At 43.9% G+C, this 21,801-nt stretch overlaps 1 protein-coding gene across 1 annotated transcript in view; it reads right to left on the bottom strand.

Annotated features, from left to right (window-relative positions):
• Window positions 1-11,630: 11,630 nt before the first annotated feature.
• The window catches only part of CHM (CHM Rab escort protein), a 62,385-nt gene continuing 52,214 nt past the window's right edge, over window positions 11,631-21,801 (bottom strand). Inside the window, exons 13-15 of the mRNA XM_083372032.1 lie at window positions 17,275-17,364; window positions 13,391-13,560; window positions 11,631-12,474 (exon numbers count right to left, since the gene is read on the bottom strand). Coding sequence (XP_083228158.1) covers window positions 12,289-12,474; window positions 13,391-13,560; window positions 17,275-17,364 — 446 coding nt within the window. The 3' untranslated portion in view covers window positions 11,631-12,288. The remainder of the gene's footprint in view (window positions 12,475-13,390; window positions 13,561-17,274; window positions 17,365-21,801) is intronic.

Below are 21,801 nucleotides of genomic sequence, written 5' to 3'. Positions count from 1 at the left end.
CTGATTGGGTCCTTCAGGCTCACCTTTGCCCAATCCCTGCATTACTTCAGAAATTGCCCATTTGTTTTAGCTGAGAAGGTGTACATTTCACGTAGGAAAGAGTTGAGGGGTAGAATGGACCAAAACTTGAATAGGTAGTCATGTTACATACCTGAGTGTTCAATATTTCCTTCCTTCCTTCTTTTTCCCTTCCTTTCTCTTTCTTCTCCCTCCCTCCTTCCTTTCCTTCCCTCCCTCCCTCCCTCCCTCCCTCCCTTCCTTCCTTCCTTCCTTCTTCTCCCTCCCTCCCTTTCCATTCAAGGGAGGGAAGGACAATTTATTTATGGCAGATATGTCAGTTGTGTTTTCTGTCTCAGGTTTTCGGAAAAACATGCTGCAGATCTTCAGCAAGAATGGAGAAGGAATGTTCTAGAACAGGGGTGTCAAACTCAATTTCATTGAGGGCCGCATCAGCATTGCGGTTGCCCTCAGGGAGCCAGGTGGGTGTGGCCAGGGTGGGCGTGGCCTACTGGGTGGGCGTGGCTAGAGTATGTATGGCCTACTGGTTGGGCGTGGCCAGCTCTACATGGTTCGCATCAAGGGTGCCTATGGGGGCCTGGGCAGGAGTGGGACAGATCTGAGGGTCTCTGGCAGAAGGAGGGTCTCTGGGCCAGGGCCAGGGCAGTGGGGGCTGTTCCCTCACTGTTTCCAGGATGGCTTTGCGCGCCACATGAAACCACTTCACGGGCCGGATCTGGCCCCCGGGCCTTGGGTTTGACATGTCTGCTCTAGGGGTAGAAAGGCAGAGGGTTTCATGTTGCTGAACCCTAACCCTGAAAAGTATATTGGTTAAGTTTTAATCTAGGTGCTAATTTTTGCTTCTTCCCCACAGTATTCTGCTTTAATTAGCTTTCCCAGATCTCATGTTGTCTGGCAGGTGGTCTGATACCATAGTTAAGTAAGATGCTCTGCATTTGCCAAGAGCCAGGATTTTATTATTATTATTATTATTTTGGCAGCTCAGCATGCAGGGAAAGGGCTACAGGGTGTGTTTAATGAAAATGAGGGCTAGCTGGGAGAACAACAAGCTAAACGTCTGTGTGGATCAAACAACTGTGGGCTCAAAAGAAAAGGCAGACCCAAATAGGAGAAAACATCCCAGTAGGTGGTACGGTAGCTGAGCTAGAGGTCAGAGAAATTTGCTATCCCCTTTTAAAAAAATTTTTTAAAAATCACTTTATTTTTATTTTTTATTTTTTTGTAATATACCAGCTTCCTTTGTGGCTTGGGTTTTCACTTCAGTTCTTTTGTAAAGTTTTATAAAACTTGTATAAAGTGAGAGCCAGCTTGGTCTAGTGCAGGGGTTCTCAACCAGGGGTGCACACACACACACACCGGGGGTGCGAGGCGATATTCCAGGGGGTGCAAAAACTTGGGTTTTCAGAATTATAGCGTATGTGCATAATTCATTGCCATTGTTTCAAAGTTTTGTAAGGGGTGCGAGAATATATCAGACGCGTTCTAGGGGTGCGGGGTATAGAAAAGGTTGGGAACCCTGGTCTAGTGATTAAGACTCCCAGCTAGAAACCAACTGAACATGAGTTCTGTTCCTGCCAGCTGTGATCTTGGGCCAGTCATTCTCTCTCAGCCTTGGGAAGAAAAGAATGGCAAACGACCATTTGAAATTGTTTCAATAAAACTGCAGTTACTTGCCCAGGCAGCTGCCAAGAGCCACCCCTCCCCCACACTTTTATAGACCAATTATCTTTTCAAAACGGCATTTAAAAGTGTGCGAGTGGGCCACATGTATATTCTGGTTGTATTCTAGTTGACTGAGCATCTCTTAAAAATAGAACAAGATCCCATAATTAAAACTCTCAGAACTAAAACTCAGAGTTCCTCAGTCGCAAAAACATCTGTCTAGGTTTAAGTTGGGTTCCCCAATCTGGTGCCCTCCCATGTATAACAACTTTCAAATTAGCGCTTGCTTAATCTTCTAAAGGTAAAGGTAAAGGTTCCCCCGCACATGCGTGCTAGTCATTTCCGACTCTAGGGGCCGGTGCTCATCTCCGTTTCAAAGCCGAAGAGCCAGCGCTTGTCCGAGGACGTCTCTGTGGTCATGTGGCCGGCATGACTAGACGCCAAAGGCACACGGAATGCTATTATCTTCCCACCGTAGTGGTCCCTATTTTTCTACTTGGATTTTGACGTGCTTTCGAACTGCTAGGTTGGCAGAAGCTGGGAATGAGCACCGGTCCCTAGAGTCCGAATCGACTAGCACACATGTGCAGGGGAACCTTTACCTTTACCTTTTAATCTTCTAAAATGAAGGATATGCAAGTCGCAATCACTTGGGGAGGGCTAAAAAAGCACTATTCATAATGGAAAGTTATGCTTTGAATATAACACCGACTGTGTTCCTAAGGGTAAATTAAAAATGGGAAGGATGCACAATCCTCCCCTGCTTAATACAACCTAATTTTTACAGTTGGAAACAATAATGTGTTTAAATAGGATTAAAAGTGTCTGAAAAGTAGGAAAACAGCGCCCTCTGCTGGAGAGTGTATTTGTTTTTCAAATAGATCAGTACCCTTTTTTTTAATGGTACTTAATATCCATGTCTTTGTTTTCCAACCATTTCTTACTGATAACTCCATATCTCCTCCATAAAATCTTTGGTCATCTTTCTGGGTTACCGTTAGTGTGACTTCTGGTGACCACGTGGACAAATATCTACCTTATAGCTAGAGCAAGAGGTCTCCAAACTTGGTAATTTTAAGAGTCGTGGACTTCAACTCCCAGATTTCCTAAGCATCCTATTCTGGATCCTTATCTTCATTCCTCTGTTTTCCATCTTAACAACAAGGGGGATATTAAGTATCCATTTAAATTTATTTAATGCATTTGTTCAGCTGACATCGTTTTAAATTGTGTATTTTTTTAAACCCTGGCCTCATTCACTTTCTGGAATGGAACACTCAGCGTCACCTCCCGGTCAGTAGCTCTGAGTTGAAAGTACTTTCTCTTCTTTTCTTTTGTTTAATTGATATGCACACAATTAAGACGATCTTCAACCTTAAAAAGAAAATTTTAAAAAATGAAATATAAACTAAAAACACAAGCTAGGAAAGAAAAAGCTAAAAAAAAATCTACTTAAATATAGTTTATCAACAGTCACTGGCTTATGGTTCTCTACCCTGTAATGTGAACAGTACAAAATATTATTGCAAGATATCACGAAATCTCAGCCAGAGTAACACACGTTGCTGCGTCTATTGGCTAGCAGAACATATTGCTTTTTCCAAAAATAGAGCAATCGCACATTTCCAACAACCCTTCCTTGACAGTACTGCGTTTACACTACCGGTTGTAGCAATAGCAGTATTTACGTAAATTTGTCGTTCAAAATAAAAACCCAGGAAGATTCTATTCTATTTACCAAAGCCCATCAGATTTTTCCAGTTGATTCAGACACTAAATTCTGTCAGAAGACCTGATTAAAGTTTAGAATGGAAGTTTTGGTACAGCCTGAATTCCCAGGATTAAAATTTTTAAAAAAGGAAGACCTCTTTTAAACATTTCCCAGCAGAGGTCACTATAATGCAGTAGTGGTTTGATTTCAAAGAAACACCCAAATTCGAAGCTTGTGATGGGAAAGAGAGGAAATACATTTGAAGAGAGTTGAAAGAAAGTGCAGTTTAAGGGATTGCTACCAAGGATATGAAGGGACGCGGTGGCTCAGTGGGTTAGGACACTGAGCTTTTCGATCAGAAGATCGGCAGTTTGGCGGGTCGAATCCCGAGTGCCTGTTACTCATCCCAGCTTCTGCCAACCTAGCAGTTCGAAAGCACGTAAAAATGCAAGTAGAAAAAATAGGGACCCCTACGGTGGGAAGGTAACAGCGTTCCGTGTGCCTTTGGCGTCTAATCATGCCGGCCACATGACAACGGAGATGTCCTCGAACAAGCGCTGGCTCTTCGGCTTTGAAACGGAGATGAGCACCGGCCCCTAGAGTCGGCACCTTTACCTTTACCAAGGATATTTTGAATTCTTTTTTTTCCTTCCCCAAATTGGCTTTGTTTGAAAAAAGTTTGGAAAATGAGATCATCTAATGCTAAACCAAGATGCTTGTCCCCCCAGGTTTAGGAAGTTACCTTTACTTTCATTTGGTTATGGAGCCAACATGGGGGGTGGGGAGCTGCCAGAGTGCATGATGGGAATCTCCCTCTCCCAGATGTCATAGCCCTGCCTGTCAGGACTAAGGATGGATGGTCTTCAGTGAATGAGGCAGCTATTCAATAGTCCTTTTCATCTTCATCCTTTGGCGTGCGGTCTCCATGCCTTATCATCCACTCCTGGCCCTGGCTGCAGAACCATTCATTTCTTTGCTGCTTTTTGAAGGTGGTTTCTTATCACCATGGAGCTGACATTTCCCCTGCATTAATGAGTTTCCTCCTTGTCCAGATGCAATGCTCATTCAAGCCACGGTTGGCCGATGAAAAGACGGAGAGAGTCTGGAAACAATATTTGGATCTGGGGACCTTAAATCCTAGACCTTAAATCCTTTGGGGGATTCCAACTTGGGCAAAAAGTGAGTTGGGTCCAGGAGCCATGCCCTCTTTTGAAAATGTGTCCCATAGTTCCATTCTTGGCTGCTTGCCTAGATCGAGGTTCTCTAAACTTGGCAACTTTAAGACTTGTGGACTTGAGCTCCCAGAATTCCCCAGCTGAAGTCCACAAGTCTTAAACTTGCCAGGTTTGTAGACCCTTGGTCTAGAAGCATGAATGAAAACAACCAAGAAGCTGATTTTAGGTAAACAATTCTCTAATGGAAGAGCTGTTTTAGAGTGCTATAGATGATATTTGAAGACCACAGGGTCCTTTCCACTGGAGGTCTCCAAATTAGAAGTCGAAGGACTTGTGGTAGCCTGTGGTTTTGTGTTGGACAAAGGGTTGGGCTAAATGGCCTTATCCAAGATTCCCATTCACGGATTTGATTCTATGCCAGGGCTTAGACATTGCGCTAAGCCACAACGGGGTCTGGTTAGTATGGAGTTGGCTTATAGTGTTAAATCCAGCCCTTACGTTTTTGTAAACTGTAGCTCTGGCACTGTGTGCGTGAATCCAGTCAATTGGGGCTTATTAGTTACAAGAATGAGAGTTTAAACAGGAGACCTTCCAGTCCTCCTTAATCATCCAACCATCAATTTGCCTCTGTGGCTTGCAAAGAAAAATTGTCAAGTGTGTTTTTCATTTTAACTTTAAAACAACAGCCGTATCCAGTTTCGCAGGATACTATTGTATCCCCTAGTGACACTTATCTCATATCAGAAGCCTAATAATATCCTTTCAAGGTAATGTGAGACATAAACGTATTTAACACTTGAGAACATCTGTATATCTAAATCTACATATATTTAATATTGTGAGTGCGGGCAAATGAAGCAAATCAATGCAAATGATGCCATTGCAGAAAGTTATGCATTTTGCATCAGTTGTATTGTGTTGAATGTAAATTACATTCCATTGGTATTATTAGTGTGATGATGTCATAAGGCAAGTGACATCATCACAGCTTCTTAGGGACACGATATATATTTGCATCAGCCATCCGATGGTAACTTAATGGCTTGGGCAGCCATTTGTCTGAGCAGGGGGTTGGACCAGAAGACCCCCAAGGTCCCTTCCATCTCTGTTATTCTATGTTCTGTATTCTTAATAGCTTTGGTGCTAGACTTTTACTCCTCTACTGGTCATCATGCATTGTCCCATGTGATGGATAAATCTTTTATGAATAGAATCTGCTGATAGTTCCAGCTCTTGTACATGGAATTAGCCATTTTACTATGAGCCAGCAGTGTGCAGCAGCAACCCCCCCCCAAAAAAAAGCTAATACAATCCAGGGTTGTATAAATAGAGGCACAGAATCAAGATCATGAGAAGTACTAGTATGATGATAACTTTATGGTCACTTGGAATGTACACCAATCGGCATACATCAAAATGAAATTTCGTTGCGTACAGCTCTCAAAGGGTCGCCACCTCCGATATATACTCCTTGTTCGGGGCCCGCTCAAATTTCACATTGTCCATTTTAGTCTCTAGGGAGTGAACGATGGCAAACAGGACAGATGGAAATGGGGCTCCATGTGGATTAGCCCTCAAGTTAGCTTGTATTCTGACAACCTCGCCTTCTTTCCTTTTTCTGATCCTGACTCTTTCACCTTTTCCTTAAAGAGGCCTTGCTTCTTTTCGCCCCTGGAGCACGCTGCTGCCGCCACCAACTCCTGCAAAAGCCTCTCTCTCTTCCTCTGGGCCTGCCAACAGCCTCATCCAGTTCCTTCGCTCCATAAGCTCCAGGTCCTCTCTGCCTCCTCTGCCTCCTCTGGAAACAGCCCTGATTTGCAATACAATCCATCACTAGGCCAGCAGTCAGATCTTGCTGCTGGTAGAACAAATTCAAACAGCGCCAACGACTTTTAACGGTCTTACCAACAGTTCCAAAACAACTAGTAACTCGCCATGCAAAGATTGTCGGTTGTATGTCATATGTTACCTTAGTTCCACCATGTTGCTCAAACACATTAAAATCTTCCTGATCATGTGGCCTATACTAGCCCTTAATATCCCTCCCAAAACTATTCGCCTTCAAGAGCCAATGCAGCCGCAGCCATTCCAGGCGCCGCCATCTTAGTACCGTTTTACAAAGCCCTAGTAAGATCACACCTGGAATACTGCAGCCAATTTTGGTCACCATATCACAAAAAAGATGTTAAGAGTTTGGAAAAAAATCAGAGAAGAGCAACTAAGATGGTCAAAGGCCTGGAGACCAAAACGTACAAAGAACGGCTGCGGGACTTGGGTTTGGCTAGTCTAAAGAAAAGAAGAAATAGGGGAGACATGATAGCAGTGTTCCAGTATCTGAGGGGCTGCCACAAGGAAGAGGGGGTCACTTTGTTCACCAGAGCACCAGAGGGAAGGACGAGAAACAATGGTTGGAAACTGATCAAGGAGAGAAGCAACCTGGAATTAAGGAGAAATTTCCCGACAGTGAGAACAATCAACCAGTGGAACAGCTTGCCTCCAGAAATCGTGGGCACTCATCACTGGAGATTTTTAGGAAGAGACTGGAGAGTCACTTGTCTGAGATGGTATAGGTTCTCCTGCTTGAGCAGGGGGCTGGACTAGAAGACCTCCAAAGTTCTATTCTATTCTATTCTATTCTATTCTATTCTATTCTATTCTATTCTATTCTATTCTATTCTATTCTATTCTATTCTATTCTATTCTATTCTATTCTATTCTATTCTATTCTATTTCTTGTTTCTGTTATTCTATTCTATTATTCTATTCTATTCTATTCTATTCTATTCTATTCTATTCTATTCTATTCTATTCTATTCTATTCTATTCTATTCTATTCTATTCTATTCTACTCTACTCTACTTTACTCTACTCTACTCTACTCTATTCTGAGGCAGCAGTGAAGGTTAGGAGACTCTGGAAAAATCACTGGGGATGTTGGGGATGTTCAACCTTTTAAGTCCACATGTACAGTAGTTCACCAAGCCTCTGCAATCACTGAATTCTAATTTTTAATAAGACCAAATGAGAGATGCTTAAATATCGTGGAACTAATCATATGAATCTACCGTTAATGTTTTTCATGTATTTCAATTAACAGAATCAATTTCCTTTCCTTTTGTCCTGATCTCAACCCACTTTGATGATGGAAGTGTATCATCAAAGCTCTCAGCCTGGGGAAAGTTTTAGCCTCTGTATCTTCCACCTTCTCAATAAGGGAATGTTCACAGTTGATTGTAAAACAGGAATGGCAGCTATTTCATTTCTTCCATCGTGATAAAAAGAAGAAAAAGTCCTGATGTTCTAAGCATGTGATGCATAGTTCTCTCCGTACATTGCACATTAACCATCTCCTGCCAATGGGTTTTCTCTTGCAAAGGTAGTTTCCCATTGGGGGAAAAGTGTCCATCCCTGAAAGAGAAAGAAGATCCTCCAGAATAGGCAACCTTAGAACCACCATCTTGAAGAACACAACATCTTGGTTTCTCTGAGTTCAAAGTCGTTTAAAAAGAAAAATCAGATCCACCCAACTGCGGCCACGTTCCATCCAGAGCTCCCATCGTTGGGTGCAAAAGCTGGTGGTGACTTTCTCATGGGATTGAGGAGCTTTGCAAACCATCCGTAGGGATGGGAGATCTACATGAGTAAAAATCTTGATGAATGAAGGCCTCAGAAGCCGAGACAAAAATGGAGAAAGCCACAAGCTCGTAAATCATCTTGATATTTACGTTAATGCTGAAAGGACATTTCTGCATCTCTGGGGTGGCTTTCCCCCTTTCTATTCTTTCTCCATTCTGCTGACTGCAGGACAGGTGACAGAGAATCCTTCCATTTTTGCTGCTGACACAAGAGGATGACTGCAAATGCGTTGGAGTTTTGATGCTGAGAAAGCAAGCTTTGGTGGAGAGAAGGAACGCAGCTGTCAGGGTCCATCCTCTATTTTGGTTTCTAAATTATGACTTTGAAGGGCTGCAGCCTTCAGCGAAAATCTTGGTTTGGGTTGGAAGGAAACTCCACAGAGTTCAGTTTTAAACAGGCATCTACTCAACTGCATGGAAAGCCGGACTAATCCCAACCAGGCAGCTGTTTAAAAGGAGACTGTAGGAACATTTGTTCTTGGCTTTCCCCAAAGTTTTTGCAAAGAGATTTCTCCTTCGTTTCATTTTCAACTTAATTCAAATTCCTTCCCTTCCCTTCCCTTCCTCCCTTTCCATGTGCACGTGTATGTATATGTGTGCATATATACATGTATGTGTAGGTGTGTGTATACACACACTATATATATACTGCTCTTATTGTAAAAAGTTTCTCATAGGTATGCATTTATATTGTGTGTGTCTGTGTATACACACATACACACACACATATAATATAAATGCATACCTGTGTGAGAATTTTTTTAGAATAAGAGCAGCTGTAAAAGAAAGCAGAAAACGCTTTTTCATGATAGAGCTTGAAAACTGATACAACCCCCTTTGAGTTGTGTGTTTTTTTATTGCTGCCTCCCTTTGTAGCTATTATTGCCTCATTATACAGTCATTTGTACAATGTTTTGGCAGAGCCTCACTATTGCATAAATTAAACTCACTGCACCTAATTTGTGCCTACAGGTCGCTGATGAAAATGCCAGGAACGTTTTTATTTGAATGTCAAAGTTTGTCAACCATTAAAACTGATTGATTTTTCATTATATAATTCAATAGGAGAGGCAATCTTCAGCTTGTAAGCCACGTTACACGGAGAGAGATCCTCGTCTCTGGAACAGGAGGAGAGAAAGGGGAAAAGAAAATATCTTTCCTGCTTCTGCCTTAAAAAAAAAAAAGATCTTCCTAGCCCAGAGAAGTCACATGTTCCTAAGTCACTGTGTACATGAATTGTTTTGTTAATATGCCTGTGACAGGTATACCGCCACGGTTCCATTTTCAGGCAAACAGAGGGAAAGACATAAAGCGAATTTTTGCAGCCTCTTTTAACAAGGTTTTGATGGGCTTCGGAAATCAGAGGTTAACTGAGGGTTGCTGGAAATGGCAAGGGAAGCAATGAGCCCGCGTGTGCTTGGAATCGCACGTGCGCGCATTAAGAGCGGCGTGCGTGCAAATGCAGAGGCGGCTGCCTCCTCCGATTTCCTGTGAAATGCAGTGTAAAATTTAGATTATCGATACGTGATTATTTATTACATTGGCAGGCCGTCCTGTCATCCTGATCCCCTGAGGCTTGCGACAAAGTAAAGGACGAAGAATATTCACGAATATTATGCATTTATGGAGCTGATTGACATGGATGGTTTACTTGCAGAGCTGGGAAAGGTTGCTTTGGGATAATCAGAGCAAATGAAGGTTGCATCTCCAAGGAGCTTTTTCAAAAGGCAACTGGACTGTTTTTTTCCCTTGAGTAAGAAGACGTTGCTTCGCGTCTCATCCAAGAAGCTTCATTGGTTCTGGCAGAACGGTGAAGGCGATGCAAGAATTCTGGCAGGATGGGGGAAGGCGGGGCTTTGGAAGGATATTTCTTTGCAGTCATCTTGACGTTAGTACTCTCCCTGAGAACTCTTGAAGCCACTTGGGGGTTTAATCTGTGCCCTCAGGGTCACCTGTATCAACATGCCAATGAGGTTGGGATCTTCTGGGAACTGCTGAAAGGACATTGCTGTAGACCAGGGATAGGTGGTGTCTTATCCCTCCCCGTCTGTTAAGAGAGGGCTGCTCAATGCCGACACAAATAGCCTCTTTTACCCTTCTTTCTAGATTTTATTTTCCTGGGCTCCAAGATCACCGCAGATGGAGACGGTAGCCAAGAAATTAAAAGACGCTTGCTCCTGGGGAGGAAAGCCATGGCAAATCTAGACAGCACACTAAAAAGCAAGGACATCACCCTGTCAACAAAAGTGTGTATAGTCAAGGTTATGGTCTTTTCCCAGTTGCAATGTATGGCTGTGAAAGTTGGACCATAAGAAAGGCTGAGCGCCAAAGAATTGAGGCCTTTGAACTATGGTGCTGGAGAAGACTCCTGCGAGTCCCTTGGACTGGAAGGCGATCAAACCGGTCAGTCCTAGAGATCAACTCTGACTGATCTTTAGAAGGCCAGATCCTGAAGTTGAAACTCAAAATACTTTGACCACCTAATGAGAAGGAAGGACTCACTGGAGAAGAGCCTAATGCTGGGAAAGATTGAGGGCAAGAGAAGAAGGGGATGACAGAGTATGAGGTGGCTGGATAGAGTCACTGAAGCAGTAGGTGTGAGCTTAAATGGACTGCAGAAGATGGTAGAGGACAGGAAGGCCTGGAGGAATGTTGTCCATGGGGTCGCGATGGGTTGGACACGACTTTGCAAGTAACAACAACCCTTCTTTCAAACCAGTGGTCCTCTCAAGCTAGAATGTGGACTTCGAAAGAGTGACCTCTTTCTTTCAAATGCAGATCGACTGCTAAATCTTGTCCTGATGGGTTTGCTCTTTTATGTTGTACCCTGCGTTTGTGGTTTGTTTTCTTTCACCAATGTACAAGAAGGTCGCGTCTCTCTTGCCTTCTTCTGCCTCAGCCCCAAAGATGGTGGTGCCCACAGGTGGCGTCGCCACCTCCCTCAGCCAAGGTGTGTGCAGGCCCTCTTCAAGACGTTTGCTCATAAATGCAGCTTTTCTTTTAGAAATATGGCTTAAGAGCATTCACTGTCTACTGGATCACTTCAGCAGCAGGGGAATAAAAAGGTGTGAATATTGAATGAACTTCAACGGGCTTGAAGGATAACACCGCCACTCGTTAAAAAATTCAATTAACCTTATCTTTCTTAAACATGATTAATTATCCCACCGATAAATGACTCCTTTGGAAGAAAAAAAAAAGTATCATCTTTTGAGCCGTACCTGTCTAACGTGCTTTGCTTCTCCTCCTTTCTCGTGCCATACCAAGTTGTCCTTTTTAAGCATATTTGTATGTGTGCAATTCAGAACGGGGGGGGGGGGATCCACAATGGTTTCTAGAACGTTCTTTTTTGGAACAGTTCAAAAATTGGCCAACGGCCAATTCAGCATACAGGTGTTTGAATGTTTAAAAAATGCGATCCGCTTAACCTTTCCAAGAAAGCTATGCTATCTGCTTTATTATGCAATTTTACTGAGTTTAAGACAGTGAGTTTTAAAGCCACTTCAGATATTATTCTGTACAGCAAGCCAAACGGAACCGTGTTAATATTTGAAAGGTGTTCCTTTCAGGAAGAAGAATTTGTGCCGTAACTGAAGACAGATGTTCCCAACGAGAGGGGATTGGGGAGGTGGGAATGCATGGGAATCAGTTTGCCCTTCTTTTGAAAACAAGCCAAATGACGTATGGCAGGGGTAGGCAACCTCGGCTCTTTTATATGACTCATGGACTTCAACTCCCAGAATTCCTGAGACAGCATAGCTGAAGTCCATGAGTCATAAAAGAGCCGAGGTTGCCTACCCCTGACATACGGAGCTACTGTGGACTTTGGCCAACTGGCCTAATCCGTTGAAAGCCTTATTTACAAGATATTAACATGGATTTTGAGGAGAAATGAGTTAAGCATGTAATACTTTTTTAACCCACGACTGGAAGGCCCTTCATATTCCCAGTTCAATTCAGTCTGTTAACCAACTCCGCAAACGTCCCACCCCAAAATTCCTGGGAGTTACACATGATGCATGACAAGTGTTGGAACTTTGCTCAGGATCTGGAGCCACGAGGCTTCGGTTCTGGCCTTGTCGCTGCCTCATTCCTGAGGCGGTTCTTCTTTAAGGCTCTTCTCTGGCACCTTCTCTGCTTGGCCTTCGGATGGCTTGCTGAATCCAGGATCTTCTGGCTGGGTCCCATCTCCATCGTAGACGATGTCTTCTGGATTCGGAGGCGGGGGGCAGAATTCTTCACTGGGGAACATTTCTTGAAAGATGACTTCAGCCTGTCAGAAAACCAATATATTGTTTTCGAAGTCTTTGGGGCAATCTTTCATTTTATCAGAGTCCCTTCCTGTGTAATATGGCTATTTTATCAAATCACAAACAGGTTGTTAAACCTATTTATCAAACAGATGGCGGCCAATGCAATTTAGCAGCTAGATGCTTTGACCCAGTTCTTTCTCTTTCCTTCCTTCCTTCCTTCCTTCCTTCCTTCCTTCCTTCCTTCCTTCCTTCCTTCCTTCCTCCCTCCCTCCCTCCCTCCCTCCCTCCCTCCATTTTCCCTCCTAGCCTGCCAAGCTGCCAGGATAGTTTTTAACCGAACACACTGTCAGCAGAAGACTTTGAAGTGAGTTACTACTCATAGACTCTGAGCTATAAGTAAGCTCACCTCTGTGTTAAAAAGACAGGGAACAATGGAAAGAGGTATGAACACAGTGCCACGGGCTTTGAATTCATTTTTTTAAAAAATCCCATTTATATCCCGCCCTTCTCTGAAGACTCAGGGCGGCTTACAATCTAAGCACAAATCAATGTGCTTAGCAATAGCAATTGATATCAAAAGAAAGAGAGTCCAAGGGAAATGTTTCTCTTTTCCCATACCATAACACAGGCAGTTTTTAAATCTAGAAATTGGCTCAGAACATGTAAACACACTTGACGCTTCGTTAATAAGTGGCTCTGTAGGAGCAAACAAGTAAACGTTTTCAAGTTCTGAAACCACGAAGAATCTAATCGCCATTCCTTCTTAAAAGGACGTAGGCAAGGAGGGAATATACACGCAAGACGTTTTAAATTAGTATTCAGTCCTCCCCCACCCACCCACCCCAAAATAATACCTGATATATATTCGGCCTGAGAGAAGTTGCTTGCTTTGCTCATCTATATTCCTACGTTATCCAGAAAAGTGAATCATTTTACCTGTTTGACGGCACAATCATTCCCAAGTGCACCGTCTGGCCCAGAACAAACATACACGTTGGAGGGCAAATCTTCATACGAAGACCTGTCGACGCTGGAGGAATCCCTCATGTTGAAATACACGGACCAGAGGACCTGGGGTTTGCTTCCTGCCCCTTCATCTTTACCTTCTGAAAGCACAAGATAACTGTCTTAGCCTCCAGCTTTCAGGGGAGCTGAAACTTTTAAGAATTCAGCGAAAGCCGAAAGACAAAGCACGGGGGATTCTTCTGGAAGGAATAAGGTAAGGGAAATGTACGGCAGCGGTCCCCAACCTTTCAACCTCTGCAGAATGGCCATGGGGGGTGGGTGAGGGGGGAGAGATGTTTCCCCCACACCTGCCCGCCACTGGGTCAAATGTAGCTTTGCACGTTCACGTGCTCGCCCGCTGCTTGGGCGGCCCGGTTCCCAATGGGCCGCAATCCGGATTGGAGGCTGGGGACCCCTGCTTTATGGGACAGAAGTAGATTTCAAATTTAAAGAGCCCTCACAAACAAACTGGCAGCCCTGGAGGGTCTCCTAGCTCTTCTGTTCCAGCCTACGACCGGCCCTGTTTGAATGTCAGGGACAACCCCTTTTTATAGTCAACAGGCTATAAAACCCAACCAAATTTATTTACAAAGAAATCAAAAGTTCAAACAAGACTTAAACCAAAAGTTCAAACAAGAGTTCAAACAGGAATAACATACCAAGACTCTAGCAGAAGATCTTCAAACGGTTGCCTTCAGCAACCAGCACCTCCCACACCTTCCCCTTTTATCAGCAGTCCCAAGGCATGGCTTCATCATTGCCTTCTCCTCCTCTCACCAAGTTGCCTCATGGCCTTTCTCTGTTTTGCTCTGCTAGATTGCTAGATCCAGCTGTGAATCCTCTATGTCCAATACCTTGTGCTCACATGGCTGAGTCTGATGAGGAACATGACGGGAGGGCCAGGCTGAGAGTCCTGCAGTGCATCACAGCCTCCCTCTGACACCAAAGGCTCTCCAAACCCCTCCTCCTCCTCCTCTTCAGAATCATCAGACTCAGCTGCTGGTATCACAGGCTGACGCTGAATCACAACACTAGCAGTGGGCAGAGACAGTTTGAGAACTCCCGTTGACCAGAAGACAAAGTAACTACTGTAGTCCACTAACGTTTTCTAACTTTGCCTGCTTGAGACGGTTTCTTGGTTTCCCAACAACTCAGATTCCTATTTATATTATTATTATTATTTATTTATTTATTTGTGTTTTTTTATAAACCGCCCTTCTCCCGAGGGACTCGGGGCGGTATTATTATTATTATTATTATTATTATTATTATTATTATTAATTATATTGTCTGTCGCACAGCCAGCCAGGTGTTCAGACTGGATTTGCCAGTTTTGTACACCTATCGAGTCCTTCCCGAGGACCAGGGATAGGCAGATGTTGTTGTTTGAGGGTGTTAAAAGTATTGCTGCAGGATGCAAACTGTTCACATCAAAGCTGCCTTTTGCAACTAACTGATGGTGATTTTGTCAATAGCAATAGCAATAGCACCTAGACTTATATACCGCTTCACAGTGCTTTGCAGCCCTCTCTAAGCAGTTTACAGAGTCAGCTTCTTGCCCCCAACAATCTGGGTCCTCATTTGACCGACCTCGGAAGGATGGAAGGGCCAAGTCAACCTTGAGCTGGTGAGACTTGAACTGCTGGCAGCCAGGAGTCAGCAGAATTAGCCTGCGGTGCTGCATTCTAACCACTGCGCCACCACAACAATGCCGATGGGGTTCAAATGGTGCTCCAGTTTTTTTGGCACTGCACCAAAGGCGCCTATTACGATGACGATGATGATGGTTGATGATGATGATGATGGTTGGCCCCACTGTCATTCAGATCTTTAGAGCAGATTTGGCATTGCTAGCCACCTATCCACCCTCCATGTTCTTCTCAAGGACCTCAGATGGGTCGCCTGATGGTATTACAGGACTTTATTATTCAGTAATAATAAAATGTATTATTATTATTATATTATTATTATTTTAAAAAAGAGGCAGGTGGGAGGTAGAGCATCTAGCAGGCAACAAGGAAAATTATCCACACACTTATTTGCGCCTGTGCACAAAATGTTGCCTAGCACTGATGATGTTCCCTAGTTAGGGTAATGAAACGTTTGCAAGAGAACGAGCGAGCTCAGAGAGCCCTCAAAATTCTGCTTTGCAACCTTCCAACGACCGTTCCCCAAAATAATAGTTCGTTTCTTCTCGCGTGGTTTGGGAGGGACCATCTGCCAGGGGGGGAATGGAGCCTTTTCTCGAATATTACGAAAAGTTCCTCCTACTCCTACTATTAAAAAAAAAAGTTACTTCTTCATAATTTAGGCCGGAAAATGAATAAAAAGTCCTCTTTCCTTTCGGTGACTTTGCTTCTCTGACCTGCCATGGCCCAGCGCTCGCTTTATCTGGTGATTCATTTTCAATAACTCCGACAGTATTTGTTCTGACATTTTAATTAAAATACGACCACTACCTCATCTTGATGATAAAAAGGCCTATGCGTCAAGTGAAAGCTGCCTTCTCAGTGCCTCAGTGCACCTGAGGACTCTTCTGATCCGAAGCTTCCTCTGAACGAACTCCGGGCAGCTTCTGAACAATACATCACTTCAAAACTAAGACCATTTTAAACATTAAGATTAATGTTAAGAAAGAAAGAAAAAAAAACGGAGGGGGAGCCGCTGAGGACAGAGGAGGGAAGGCAATGTCCAGAGGCAGCCTAGCCACTTTTTCACTCTCTTTTGGGCTCTGCTGGTTCTCGATCGCAGCACAAGATCGAAAATTAAGTGGCACTCGAAGCTCCGGTTTGAAGCGAAGGATCTGCCCATCTTTACTTCCGGGTCTCTCTGCCAGTGGGAACAGAGGAGAGGAAAGCCGAGCAGAGCACGAAGCTGAACAGACACTGGGGATCTTTTGAAGTCTGCACTATAGATACTCCTCAACTTAACAACAGTTTCGCTCAGAGACCGTTCTAAGCTACGACGTCCCTGGGAAAAGTGACTTAGGACCGTTCTTTCACTTAGCTTATGACCGTTGCAGCCGTCCCACGATCGTGTGATCAAAATTTGGAGGCTTGGCAATTGGTTAGGACGCTTGCCGTCTCCCGGGGTCATGGGATCGGGTTTTTTTGGCGACCTTCTGGCAAGCAAAGTCAACGGGGGAAGCCAGATTCACTCAGGAACTGTGTTACTAACATCATCATCATCATCATCATCATCAAAAGTTGGAAGGGACCTTGGAGGTCATCTAGTCCAACCCCCTGCTCAGGCAGGAAACCCTATACCATTTCGGACAAATGGCTGTCCAGTCTCTTCTTAAAAACTTCCAGCGTTGGAGCATTCACCATTTCTGGAGGCAGGTTGTTCCACTGGTTAGTTGTTCTAACTGTCAGGAAGTTTCTCTTTAGTTCTAAGGTTGCTTCTCTCCTTGACTAGTTTCCATCCGTTGCTTCTTGTCCTGCTTTCAGGTGCTTTGGAGAATAGCTTGACTCCCTCTTCTTTGGGGCAGCCCCTGAGATACTGGAACACTGCTATCCTGTCACCCCTGGTCCTTCTCTTCGTTAAACTAGAGATACCCAGTTCCAGCAACCGTTTCTTATATGTTTTAGCCTTTAGCCTCTTAATCATCTCTGTTGCTCTTCACTTAACAACCGTGGCAAGAAAGGTTGTAAAATGGGGGCAGAATTGCGCTTAACAACGGTCTGACTTAACATTTAGCCAGGTGATGACTACAGCACGGGTACCAGGCACCTTTAATGGGAAGAAAAATGGCAAATCTTCGTTTTTGTTTAACCTTAAACAACCCCCCTCCACCCCGCCCCCCTCCACTTCACCTGTTTCTGCAACACTGAATAACTGCTCCACCACACGTGTCAAGTCCTCTTTAGCCGTTTGAATGGAAGGACAGGTCAAATGAACCAAATCTGTTGAAAGAATGGTAGAGCAAAGTGGTTATTCAATGCGCTGATTCATTCGCTCAATTTATATATCCTGTCTTGCCATTGGTAATGAAAACTCAAGGTGACTAGCAACGACACAAAAGGACCCCAAACCACAAAAAAATAAAAAAAAAATCAAAGGCTGACAAGAAGGTTTAAACAGCAACCGTTGAGGATTAAAGGCCTGGTGGAAGAAATGGATCTTGGCTGAGGCAGAGCAAAGAATGTATTGATCCCTGAATTGATTGATTTCAATTATTTGTCCGTTGATGACTCAGAATGACTCAAGTTGAAGCACAGCATGAAGATGACAGGTGGCATATAAAACTGGTCAGGGCAGTTTCCTTGTGATAGAAGCAGAGTCAGTCAGTATTCTTTGTGTCTTGAAGGTTTCCCACCAATATCTTAACTTCTGCTCTCCAAAGCCATGGCAACCTGTATGATGATTCGTAACCCAGCATTCGAAACTGAATATTTTTTCTTAAAGGGTTTGAAGAAGGAGAGAATGTCTGTGGGGATTCGCAGCCATCCAGGTCATAGTTATCCCAAAAATGCTTTTTCATGAGGCAACTGGCTTTCTTGTTGTTCTTTGAAGACATCTCCCCACCATCCAGTCAGAGCTGAAGAAGCTTCTTGAATGAGAAGTGAAACGTCTTCAAAGAAAAACAAGAAAATCCAGTTGCCTCGTGAAAAAGCATCTTTGGGATAAGAAGGTGAGGAGGAGGAGGAGGAGGGAGGAGGAGGAGGAGGAGGAGGAGGAGGAGGAGGAGGAGGAGGAGGAGGAGGAAGAGGAGGAGGAGGAGGAGGAGGAGGAGGAGGAGGAGGAGGAAGAGGAGGAGGAGGAGGAGGAGGAGGAGGAGGAGGAGGAGGGGAAAGGAAAGGAAAGGAAAAGGGAAGGGAAGGGAAGGGAAGGGAAGGGAAGGGAAGGGAAGGCAGGCAGGCAGGAAGGCAGGCAGGCAGGCAGGAAGGAAGGAAGGAAGGAAGGAAGGAAGGAAGGAAGGAAGGAAGGAAGGAAGGAAGGAAGGAAGGAAGGAAGGAAGGCAAGCTAAGGATGAAGGACCTTTCTTGAGTTAAACTAAGTTATCTTTATCCTCTGTATCTGGCTGAAATTCAAAAGTATATGATTGGAGTTCTAATTACCAGGTATTAATAACACTTCCTGAATTTTTATGCTAAAATGAGGTCAAGGAGGAAGATAAGAGAGGCAGCGGCATGTCTGGGAAACACAGAACAACTTGAGGACAATCGTATTTAGGGCCGATTAGTGGTTCAGGATTCAAATTTGTTATTAGTTTGTCCTAATATAAAATACAAACGGAAATGAAAAAAAGGAAAACTAAGGGAAGAAAAAGGAAAGACGAGAGAGCTTAGAGTGAAAGGGAGAAAATAATAACAAAAAAAGCATTGGCTTCTGACTCTTTTTAGCAAAGTAGAAGATCATAGCATTGCAGCTTCAACTTTTTGCTTTTACGCATTAATATATGCTAGCCATTTCTGTAACAACAAACCTGTCTAATCAGCAAAACCCAAAATCAAGACTTTAGTGGGTCAGGAAACTGATGGAGAAACGGGGGCAGGTGGGACAAGGAAACTGGAATAATTGAAAACATAATGGGGCTATTGGGAAAAGAGTGCCTTGTTGCATGCTGCAATATCCCTCAACTGTTTTAATGGTTTCTTTCCAAAACGCAATACAGGCAGTCCTCGACTTACGACATCTTGTTTAGTGACCGTTTGAAGTTCAACGGCGTGGAAGAAAATGACTTAGGACCTGTTTTTCAGTTATGACCTTTGCAGCATCCCCATGGTCATGTGATCCAAATCCAGACTCTTGGCAACTGACTCGTGTGTGTGTGTGTGTGTGTGTGTGTGTGTGTGTGTGTGTGAGAGAGAGAGAGAGAGAGAGAGAAAGAGAGAGAGAGAGAGAGAAAGAGAGAGAGAGAGAGAGAGAGAAAGAGAGAGAGAGAGAGAGAAAGAGAGAGAGAGAGAGAGAGAAAGAGAGAGAGAGAGAAAGAGAGAGAAAGAGAGAGAGAGAGAGAGAGAGAGAGAGAGAGAGAGAGAGAGAGAGAGAGAGAGAGAGAGAGAGAGGGGGGTGATCCCCTTTTGCCACCTTCCGACAAGCAAAGTCAATGGGGGAAATCCGGATTCGCTTAACAACTGTGTTACTAATTAAACAGTTGCAGGGACGCACTTAAAAAACCGTGGCAAGGAAGGTCATAAGATGGAGCAAAGCTCATTTAAGAGCTCGCTTAGCAACTGAAATCTTGGGCTTAATTGTGGTCGTGAGTCAAGGACTACCGGTAATTTATTCCGCCCCCCCCCCCCGCTTCCTGGGCTGGAGAAGCTTCAGCCTAGGCTGAGCTTCGAGTCCAACCAGCCATGCTGAGTCAAGCATCTGAGAATTTCTGCCAAGGACTTGCCCTGCACCCTTCATTTCACAGGGAAGCTATTAAACCAAGCTTGGGTGTGAAAGGCTCTCAGACGGAGGCTTCCTGTGGCGTCTTCTTACAACAGTTGAAAAAATTAAGATAACCATCTGTCATTTAATGAATGAGCATTAACAGTCCCCTTGACCTGAAGTGTAAATACATAATTGGAGCCTTTTCTCCAAAGCTTATTAAAATGATTTAAATAATAGGGGGGAAGAAATAGGCAGAGATGCAAGTCCAGGTAAGTAATGAGGCAAACTGTGTCTGCTGCTAAAGCAGAAATTTCCCATTTGTGATGCCGGTGGCAAAAGGAGGGTGTGTGTGAGTGTGTGGGTGTCCTACCAAGTTTCTAATCCAAAGACTGGCAGCATGTGGGGGGGGGGGCGTGTGCAGGGGAGGGAGGGAGAAGGGCATCCCCTGTGGGACCTCACTGAAAATTGATGGCCTTGTGCAAATAGAGGGAATAAGTGTTTTATCTGCTGCATGTAAGTAACCTACTATCCCCACAAATATGAAAGCAGGGGGGAAACCGGAAAAGCGTTTCTATTTTTTTCCAAAAACAGTTTCCTGTCCTTATAACAATCCAGTATTAAGTGTGGTGTTTCTGATCCTTACGGATTTTTGATTGTGACAGAACTGAGCACAATCCAATTGATAAAAACAAGGAAGGAGCGAAGGTTTAACAAGGAATATTGGGAACCCAAGGTTTTTTTAAAAAAGTGAAATAGCAGTTTTACACACCAAACTCCTTTGTTTTAAATCCAAGGGTGTCCAATCTTGATAATTTTAAGACTTGTGGACTTCAGCTCCCAGATTTCCCCAGCCGACGTGGCTTAAAGTTGCCAGAGTTGGACACCCCTGATTTAATCCAAAGGATCCATTTTATAGAAGAGGTGTGACTTCATCCTATCCGTCCCTTATATTAAATTTCAACACACATATGAATTAATCTAATCAACAAGTTTAACCTAATCAGCTACTTTGATTGGTACAGCCTACTGCATAACTAACGAGAATCTGTGACTGAAATGTAACCTATCAAATAAAAGGATGATTTGCATCCATCTGTAATTGTTGTTTTTAGCTGCGAAGTCGTGTCTGACCCATCACGACCCTATGGACAACGTTCCTCCAGGCCTTCCTGTCCTCTACCATCTTCTGGAGTCCATTTAAGCTCACGCCTACTGCTTCAGTGACTCCATCCATCCACCTCATTCTCTGTTGTCCCTTTCTTCTATTGCCCTCAATCTTTCCCAGCATTAGGCTCTTCTCCAGTGAGTCCTTCCTTTTCATTAGGTGGCCAAATTTTAGCTTCAGGATCTGGCCTTCTAAAGAGCAGTCAGGGTTGATCTCCTCTAGGACTGACCAAGGGACTCGCAGCAGTCTTCTCCAGCACCATAGTTCAAAGGCTTCAATTCTTTGGCGCTCAGCCTTTCTTATGGTCCAGCTTTCACTGCCATACATTGCAACTGGGAAGACCATAGCCTTGACTATACGCACTTTTGTTGACAGGGTGATGTCTCTGCTTTTTAGTGTGCTGTCTAGATTTGCCATGGCTTTCCTCCCGAGGAGCAAGTGTCTTTTAGGTTCTTGGCTACAGTCCCCATCTGCAGTGATCTTGGAACCCAGGAAAATAAAATCTGTCACTACCTCCATTTCTTCCCCATCTATTTGCCAGGAATTGAGAGGGACGGATGCCATGATCTTGGTTTTCTTAATGTTAAGTTTCAACCCAACTTTTGCACTCTCCTTCTTTACCCGCAACAAGAGGCTCTTTAGTTCTTCTTCACTTTCTGCCATTAGAGTGGTATCATCTGCATATCTTAGGTTGTTGATATTTCTTCCGGCAATCTTAATTCCAACTTTTGATTCATCTAGCCCTGCCTTTCTCATGATGTGCTCTGCATATACTGTAAGTTAAATAGGCAGGACCGATCCTATCAATAAACCAATTGGTGCTTCCCTGTAATTGTGTCTGATCTACAGTTCAGAT

This window comes from Vipera ursinii, assembly GCF_947247035.1.
Source record: "Vipera ursinii genome assembly, chromosome: 12".
Taxonomy (NCBI): Eukaryota; Metazoa; Chordata; class Lepidosauria; order Squamata; family Viperidae; genus Vipera; species Vipera ursinii.
Note: the sequence above shows the minus strand (reverse complement) of the source record. Positions and strands in the feature narration are given on the sequence as shown.